The sequence below is a fragment of the Humulus lupulus genome, chromosome 9 (genome assembly GCF_963169125.1).
Source record: "Humulus lupulus chromosome 9, drHumLupu1.1, whole genome shotgun sequence".
NCBI classification, from domain to species: Eukaryota; Viridiplantae; Streptophyta; class Magnoliopsida; order Rosales; family Cannabaceae; genus Humulus; species Humulus lupulus.
This window is the reverse complement of record NC_084801.1, coordinates 113,592,864-113,602,811: the sequence shown is the minus strand read 5'-3', so window position 1 is coordinate 113,602,811 and position 9,948 is coordinate 113,592,864. Positions and strand designations below refer to the sequence as shown.

At 31.6% G+C, this 9,948-nt stretch overlaps 1 protein-coding gene across 1 annotated transcript; it reads left to right on the top strand.

Moving 5' to 3' along the window:
- Positions 1 to 3,268: 3,268 nt before the first annotated feature.
- On the top strand, positions 3,269 to 8,317 carry LOC133801872 (uncharacterized). Its single transcript, XM_062240094.1, has 4 exons — positions 3,269 to 3,778; positions 3,874 to 3,892; positions 3,934 to 4,110; positions 7,729 to 8,317. The coding sequence occupies exons 1-4, from the start codon at positions 3,434 to 3,436 to the stop codon at positions 8,160 to 8,162; spliced, it is 975 nt and encodes a 324-aa protein (XP_062096078.1). The 5' UTR covers positions 3,269 to 3,433; the 3' UTR covers positions 8,163 to 8,317.
- Positions 8,318 to 9,948: the final 1,631 nt, after the last annotated feature.

Here is a 9,948-nt window from a genome sequence, read left to right as displayed (position 1 = left end):
GCAAACCGAGCAACCCAATATTTTTCCCCACGTGAGACCCATGTCTCATAGGAGGCCTTAGTGAAGATGCCCCGAGAGACCCGAGGGCCTTGCCATACGAGGCTGCCCGACATGCACAAGTACCTGCCAAGGCCACAAGGGCCTCGCTATGTGAGGCTGCCCACGACTCACACGTGTCTCGCGATTCGGTTGCACACCAGAGCCTCATACAACGAAACCCCGTCTCGCCTCGTCCATGCGCACCCGAGCCTCGCACGTGAGGCCCCGTGTCACCTCATCCATACGCACCCGAGCCTCACACGTGAGGCCCCGTCTTGCTTCGTCCATGCGCACCACCCCGAAGGCTCGCACCAACATACAGCCTCGCATAGCGAGGCCAAGGGCTTTGTGCCTCGCACACCCTTGGGACCCGCACACGCCATGCAACACCACCAGGAGCATCTGCGCATCAGGGCCTCGCACCCGCGTATGTCAGGGATGCCCTTAGGGGTCTCGCGAGAGATGGCCTCACTTTGGCCTCATGCCTGGGCACCCCACGAGACCTCTCACACCTAGCCCCTTTAACCCAGCCAGCAAGGTTTAACTCCCGTACGTATCCTTTCTCGTCAATAAGCAATCTGAAGTTTAGATAGACATAAAGGGGCTAGATCAACAAGCACGCCTTCAGAAGGTGAGAACATCCACTAGGTGTAGGGTACACGCATGAGTATGGAATGTACCTGCAATCCTAGAGGAGTCAGAGTACGGATATCGTATCCCCGCCATACAAGTAGTGGGAGTACTAGGAGAGGGGACATGGCCTGTATGCTTCTAACCAGATGTTAGAGTCAACACCACCACCAGCACCACTACGCCTGGTGCCACTCCTCTGACATTCGTACAAAATAAGTAGTGGAGACATCCTCGTGGTATCTGACCACGTACTGGAGCCAACACCACTACCCCTGAGACCACTCTCCTAACAGTGTACTTGTGTACCATCTGGTCCCCTGGACCACAATGTATCAGGGGCCATTAGAGCCCACTATAAAAGGAACCCCACTTCCACATGGAGGGGGGTTGGAAAAAACACTGTAGCTGGACACAAAAGAGAAATGCAAGTTCTTTTCTCCATTTTTCTTCTGGAACTATTTTCTAAGTTTCTGTTTAGATTTTTGAAGTTCTTCATTTATAAGCACTATACTTTAATTTTTCTAACTTAACTTCGTTGACAAGTTCTCACCATCAACAATTACTATCCCAAATATATGACAATTTCAATTTTTTAGACAAAAATACCCCTGACATTCAAATACTCATTTTCTTTCTCAATATGAACTCTCTCTCTCTAACATATCTCATTCTCTCACTCTATCACTCTCTCTCTCTCTCTCATTCTAATCTTGTAGATCTCGAAAAAAGACCAAAATTTAAAAAAAATCATCTAAAACAGACATTTGAGTGAAAAAATATGAATCTCCAAAGTTTTCGTCAAATTTCAGTACAGAGCATTGATTTTGCATCGAAAAATCATCTCTTTGCCCAAAAATCAAGTTTTCATGATTGCATCGCAACAACATCGAAACACCATCGATTTGGCGAAAAAACAAGTTTTCATGTTTGCATCGCAAGAACATCGAAACACCATCGATTTTGCATCGAAAAAGCATCGGTTTTGCCAAAAATCAAGTTTTCATGAGTGCATCGTAACAGCATCGAAACACCATCGATTTTGCATCGAAACATCATCGATGCACTATCGATTTTGCATTGAAACACCGTCGATTTTGCATTGAAAAAGCATCGTTTTGGCGAAAAAACAAGTTTTCATGTTTGCATCGCAAGAACATCGAAACACCATTGACTTTGCATCGAAAAAAATATTGTTTTTGCCAAAAATCAAGTTTCATGATTGCATCACAAGAACATCAAAATTACATCGATTTTGCATCGAAAATGCATCGTTTTGATGCAATTTAGATGCTTTTTTATGGTGTTTTCAATGAATTTTGATGCAAAATCGATGGTTTTTCGATGCAAAATTGATGGTGTTTCAATGCTCTTGTGATGTAATCATGAAATCTTGTTTTTTGGCCAAAACGATGATTTTTCGATGTAAAATCGATGGTGTTTCGATGCCAAATCAATGGTGTTTCGATACAAAATCGTTGGTGTTTCGATGCAAAATCGTTGGTGCATTAATGATGTTTCGATGCAATCATGAAAACTTGATTTTTGTCCAAAACGATACTTTTTCGATGCATATTCGATGCTCTGCATTGAAATTTGACGAAAACCTTAGGTTTATATATTTTTACTCAAATGTCGGTTTCAGATGATTTTTTTTAATTTTTGTATTTTTTTCGAGATCTACAAGATTAGAATATTAGAGAGAGTGAGATAGTGAGAGAATGAGAGATGTTAGAGAGAAAAAATTTGGATTGAGAGAGAAAATAAGTGTTTGAATGTTAGGGGCACTTTTGTCTAAAAAATTGAAATTGTCATATATTTGGGATAATAACTTATGTTAACATATTAAAAAAATTTAGTAAGTTATTACGTACATACATGAAATTTCCCATTGATAATGATACATCCATGTTATATACATATAACACCAGTGCCCATAACCCCTAAATTGTCGAATATCAAAGGCTTAGTGAAAGAGATAGTCTTATTTTATACGAGAAAAAAGTTTTGTTGTATTATTGAGTGCAAAGGCTTAATGAAATAATGTGCTAGCTATTTATCACATTATTGGAACTCAATTGATGAAAATACCCTCAACCCTTGACAATATTTACGAAATTGAGAGCTGAATTGGGAGTTATTCCGTGGCCCCAAATGATATGCATAAGCCAAAACCATTGACGAGGCGACGCGTATTCACAGCGTTCCCAATCTAATATTCTACTTCTACCAATAATATCACTACACTTTTAGCCAAATGATCATTGAAGTTTGGTACGAGGTAACGTCCCTGATTACGCCACGTGGGAATCGTTACAATTTCACCCATCAATGGCCACACCCACCCTCACAATTAACTTATTAGGATATAAAACGCATAATTTTTGTATACCCAAAATTGAAAAAAAGCGTAGAATGAATGAATTTGAATATTCGAGTATTATCTTGTTAAAAAAAAAAGAATATTCGAGTATTATCCATTTGAAATTTTCTTATTATTAATTTTTTATTTATATGTTTATCTATGTACATTCAAATTATTGGAGAGAGATCGAGTAGCATACTAACCCGGTTTGATTTAGCTTGCCCAATAGAATCATGCTACGTGAGTGAATACTCAAATCTCCACGCTAGCAAAGCAGCGTCCACGTCTGATCCAAATTTTAATATAAAAATGACGAAAGAGCTAGAGAGAGTGTAGGCTAGGTTTATTATAATTAAGTCGAGAGAGAGAGCGCTTTAGAAACCTTACTCAACTGAATCCATGGCTGAAAACCCTGAAAATGTTGTGAAGCGGTGTGCATACGAACTATCTTCCTGGTTTAGCATTATTAACAACCCTAACCCTAACCCTAAACATTCGAAACCTGCTACAGATGATGACCAGCCCAACCACCACCGCCAGCAGTACCATCAGAGCTTCTACTCCGATGTGTTTTTTAGATATCTCGACGGCGATGATCGTGAATTCAATAACGATCTAATTAACCAAAACAAAGAAGAATTTTACGACGAGGATGATCAAGATAACATTAGTAATAATGGCGGTGCTGGTTTAGCAGAAAATGATAGTAATGATTTTTGGGTGACTCATCAACAGATTTTGCTGGTACTTAATTATTATCATAATCATTTACTTCCATTGATGATGATAATGGTAGAGGACTGAGAATTAATATAATTATTTGTTTATGTATAATACAGGGTAGTTTGCGGAGAAGTGGTGAATTGGAAACAGATATAAGAAAAATCAGTAAAGAAGTGAAGGAGTGAAGGAGTACTCGCAGATGTCGAAGACAAGGTTGTGCGGTTGCGGGAGAGCAAAGGCCGCCGATTTCCGGAACTGTCTGTTGAGAGAAGTGTCCATTCGGCTTCGAAACGACAGTTACAATAGTACCTTTTGCAAGTCTAACTGGCGGTGTTCACCTGATTTCCCTTCAGGTATAAAGATTTCTTTGTTTTATTTTAAAAAAAATATATAATATACAAAAATCATTATTTGAATTTAAAATAAAAAGATATCACTTCTTGAAAATAGTAAATAAAAAGAAATTACAGTATTACTAGATTTAGTGCGTTTTCTGATCCCACTAACCTAAACCTAACTGTGTATTAGAAGCATATATGCCAATAACCCTATATATTTAAATATTTCTTTAGAATTCAAATTAACAATATTATGTAAATTTTTCTTCCCACTTCTAATGTAACACTATTTTATTTAGGGATTAAGAGTAGACGAGTAATGATATGTGCATCTAAAATATTTACCAAAACATAACACAATGAACACATAGCTAGTGATGTGTGACCTACTATTTTTAAAAATTAGTGTATCATTACTATTGGGGCGTTTGGTATGGGGAGTTCAAAATATTCTATGAGGAGTTCAAAATATTTTTATTAATTATAATATAAAAGAGAATAATATAACTGTAAATTTTGTTTGGTTGTGCATGAGAATTAAGTTCGAATATTGTTTGATTAAATAAGAGAATCTTATATATAACCTTAAAAAATTAATTTCAAATTAATACTATGTAGATTTCAGTGTAGTATGATTGATAGGAATATTTAGAATATACATTTTTGAAAAATTTAAGATTATTACCCTTTTATGAAGTATATTCTCATTTCCAAGTAATAATTTTTCCAAACTTAAAAAAAAAAATCATTCCAAACATAGGAATATTAAAAATTAATATTTTGGTGTGCAGTATCATTGTTTTTTATATTGGGAAAATTACAAATTGTACCGTATTTGAGAAAAAAGTCTAAATATACGGTTATATAAATTCATTACAAATTTACGGTATAATTATTATCTCTCCCATTTGTGACTTCTGCTTTAGTCTCCACCCACAAATTAATTCTTTGTTTTTGCTGAATCACCCATCCAATGATTCCAACGGTAGTATAAATGTTTTTTTTTTTATAATATGCTACTTTTTATATATAAATATATATCAACTAAATTTATTTTGTCATTTTGCTAATATTCTCCATTTTTTTTGTCTTTGTAGTCTACATTTTTTTCCTCTATCTCTTTTTTTTTTTTTTAATATTTTACTTTTTACTTGATATTTAAATAGGTTAACAAAGCATTATATAGACAAAATAATTATGATATTGCTTTAAGAAAACATATAATATTACTATTAAAAATAAACTTATTTTAATTAAGTCAATCAATAAATTAGTAGTATATATGTTGAGAGATGTTATAAAAATAACAAAGGATAAATAATTAAAAAAATTGATCAAACTAAATAAATTTATGTTTTATTTATTGCTTTCGAATTCAATATCCATGATTACTAAAAAAAAAATCAATATCTATGAGTTACATTAGTTATTGGTTTAATAATTATATATTACAATATAGTTAATGATCGTCACAATATTATTATTTTAATATTTTAAAATTAAAATTATAAATCTTTGTTACAATTATGCTAATAAAAATTATATAATGTTTTTGTAAATATTAGTTACAAAATATATTTTCTAATTATAAAATTAGTTTAAGAAACTTTTGTTACAAAAATAATTTTTTTAGTTACAATTTAATCTCTTTTTAAACTAATTTTTTAAATATTAGTTACAAAAATGTCAAAATTGTTTACCATTTAATAATAGATGTTTACAAATTTGTAACAAATATTTACAATTGTAACAGGTATTTACAAATTTGTAATAGATTTTCATATATTTTTTATATTTTAATGTATTTTTGTAGATTTCCCTTAATAAAGTGTTTTATAAATAATGAATATCTTAAATTTATATTTTTGAGTTGTATAGTATAAATAAAATGGCTCCTTCCTGTAATTTTTTGGTATAATATTATAACAATATGATAAAATATATTATTTTTATGTAAATTTTTGTTACGATCTCTTAACAATAAATTATTTTCGTAAATGTTAGTTACAAAAAATATCTTTCAAAGTTATGAAACTAAATTTGTAAACTATTGGTACAAAAAAAAAAAATTTAGTTACGAATTTGTTCGTAAGTTTTATGTAAAAAAAAAATGCAATTCTAAAACTGATTTTTGTAAATATTATTTACAAACATTGCAACAGATATTTACAAATTTGTAAACGTTGATCACAAAAATTGTATTTGACCACTTTTATTTACAATTTTTCCACTCCATCTTTACGCTTTTGCCACTCCGTATTTTTATCCAAAAATTCCGTATTTTTGTAATGCACTGTATTTTTCATATATTTTTTTAACTTTTAGTGTATTTTTGTAAATTTCCCTTTTATATTTTATCTCTACCATAATCATAATCAAAAGAAAAGGAAAAATTAAATATAAAAGTGTGTAGGTAATATAAATTATTGATTTTAACAATTTGTTTGTTAATTTTAACATAATATAATAAATATTTAACTAAATATACCTTTAAAACTAATTAAAAATAGACATTTATTAATTATTTTAACATATTCAAATATTATAAAATATCATTATTATAATAATATATTTAATATAAAACTACATATATAATAATTATATTAATATAAATTCAAATTCAAATTCAAATTTAAATATTATAAAATATTATTATGATAATTATATATAATCCTAATTTTTTACTAATTATATTAATATGAATTCAAATATTATAATAATATTTAATACAAAATTAGATATTTAACACTTATATTAATATAAATTTAAATATTATAAAATATCATTATAATAATATATAATGCATAATCTTAATTTTTATTAAAAAAATTATTTAAAAAAATTATCATATTATATATATATTTTTAATCATAAGCAATGTTTTGGTTTAGTTTTTCATTAAATATGTTTATGTCATTTTTTTATATATTATTATTACATGCTATATATAAGCAACGTGCAATTCACATTTACTTGGTTTTATTTATAGAATATATTAATTATTTTTATTAAATGGGTATTATTGTCATATAAATTTTTAAAAAGTAAATAAATAATATTATATATAAAAAAATTACATAAATATATTAAATGAAAAATTAAACCAAAATAATGTTTATGATTTTAAATATATATATAATATGATAATATTTTAAACATAAATGATAATTTTTTTAATAAAAATTAAGATTATGTATTATATATTATTATAATGATACTTTATAATTTTAAAATTTGACTTTATATTAATATAATTATTATGTATGTAGTTTTATATTATAATAATAATAATAATTTATAATATTTGAATTGTATTAATAAATATCTATTTTTTAATTAGTTTTATAGGTATATTCTATTAAATGTTTAGAATATTTTGTTAAAATTAAAATGAAAATTTTTTGTTATCTATATACTTTTTATTATTAATGAGTTGTCGTACCTTTCTGTTGGTATTTAAAATCATATATTTTTTTTTCAAATTAAAAATAATTAATTGTTTGAGACATAAATATATATATATATATAAATGATATATTTGTTGTGAAATATATTTTGTGATTTAAAAGATTCATTAGAAATATATTATCCAAACAATGAATCGCTTAAATTTGATGGATTTGAACCAAACAGGGGAGCATAGGTTTGTGGATGTGGTGGATAATAGTAACAGAAAGAAAGAGGTTCGAGTGATAATAGAGCTAAACTTGAGGACTGAGTTCGACATGGCTCGGGCGAGTGAGGAATACAAGAGACTCGTTCAGCTCCTTCCAGAAATGTACGTGGGGAAAGTGGAGAGATTAGAGATGGTGATAAGGATAATGTGCGCAGCAGCTAAGAAGTGCACGAGGCAGAAGAAGATGCACTTGGCCCCATGGAGAAAGCACCAATACATTCGTGCCAAGTGGCTCAGCCCATGCAAAAGAGACACCTCACCGTCATCAGATCCTCTAATATTATTTCCTAATAATAATATTAGGAGGACCAACACCACCATCACCAGGAGGACCTCCTTGCTCACTGTTGACTTGCTTGACATGCTGCCTAATAATAATAGCATGCATTGAACTAATAAACCACTTGCAGTAGGATGATATAATTACACATACATACTTACTATCAATGCTCAAAGAATCAAGACAATTGTATGGAATGATTTCATTGTATCGATTGAATAATATTACAGAATATTTATACAATACATAAATAGCTAGAGATCTAACTAACTTCTTACAGAATGTACTCTAAAACAGACTAATCACTGGTATAACTAATTGTCTTGGTAAAACTAATTATCTCTAATAGCCCCCCTCAAACTAAGTGTGGTTGAGGAGACAACACTTAGCTTGTCCCTAAGAAAAGGGAAACGACAGCTTGAAATTGGTTTGGTGAGACAATCAGCCAATTGACCTTCAGCTGGGACATGTTGAACGGTGATCACCTGCTGCAACACCTTGTCCCGCACAAAATAGAGATCAATCTCTATGTGCTTTGTACGTGTGTGTAAAACAGGATTGGCAGCCATCATAACAGAGCTGAGATTAGCACACCAAATAGAAGGCACTCTAGAACGTTGGACCTGTAACTCAGAGAGTAAGGACTAAAGCCAAGAAATTTCAGTGACCACAGCAGCAAGACTATGAAATTCTACCTTAGTAGAAGAGCGGGAAATTGTAGTTTGCTTTTTAGATTTCCAAGCAACTAAGTTGTCACCGAGATACACACAAAATCCAGTAGTGGAATGACGATGATTCGTATTCGAAGCCCAATCGGCATCACAGTAGGCTTCTAAGTTCAGATGAGTTGCGTTCGTGATGAGTAAACCATAGTCTAAGGTGCCAACTAAGTATCGAAGGATGCGCTTAACAGCCACCCAATGAGATTGCAAAGGAGAGTGCATAAACTGAGATACTTTGTTGATACTATAGGCAATTTCATGTCTTGTAATGGTGGCATATTGGAAAGCCGCAACTATAGATCTATACAAAGTGACATCAAGAACTGATTCACTGCCATAGTTGGAAAGCCTAATACCACTGTTCATTGGTGTGCTTTGAGTCTTTACTCCCTGCATTTGTGCCTTACTCAACAAATCTTGCAAGTATTTTTGCTGGGACAACATCAAACAACTAGCAGCATGTAGCACCTTGATACCAAGAAAATAATCAACTAAGCCAAGATCCTTTAGAGCAAAAGTATTGCTCAAATCAGTGACACGAGTGGATACTAGCTGATCATTGCTTCCTATAACCAATATATCATCAACATAGACCAATATATAGGAGCAATTGGAGGAAGTAATCCGAACAAACAAGGAATGATTAGCCTTAGTAGAAATGAAACCAAACCTTAGTAGTGCAGTAGAAAGTTTCTCAAACCAAGCTCTAGGGGCTTGTTTGAGACCATACAACACTTTATGAAGTTTGCACACTTTGGTTGGTGAGTTAGTATCGACAAAGCCCGGCGGTTGAGTCATATAAATGTCTTCTTGCAAATCACCATTAAGAAACGCATTATTGACATGTAGTTGGTGAATTTTCCAGCCTTTGGAGACTGCAATAGTGAGTACCATTTGAATACTAACCGGTTTCACAGCAGGACTGAATATTTCTGTGTAGTCAAAACTAGCTTGTAACGTCCTACTTCCTTAGAGTCATTACTAAGTGAGTTTAAAACGTGCAATTAACTCGGTAATCGAGGTTTTAGGTTAAAAGTGTAGCTAAACTATAATAAAATTCATACAATTTGAAAATATAGTCATTCATTGAAATTATAAAGCATTATACATTTGGGATCCCAAAATACTGTTTAGAAATATTTACAATTCAAAATATGACTCAAGTCGACTAGACG

Excerpts from the sequence above, each read along its gene's own strand:
- LOC133801872 (XM_062240094.1), top strand. The coding sequence starts at position 3,434 with ATGGCTGAAAACCCTGAAAATGTTGTGAAGCGGTGTGCATACGAACTA. Across the intron at positions 4,111-7,728 it reads TTCACCTGATTTCCCTTCAG|GGGAGCATAGGTTTGTGGAT; the intron begins GTATAAAGATTT and ends TGAACCAAACAG.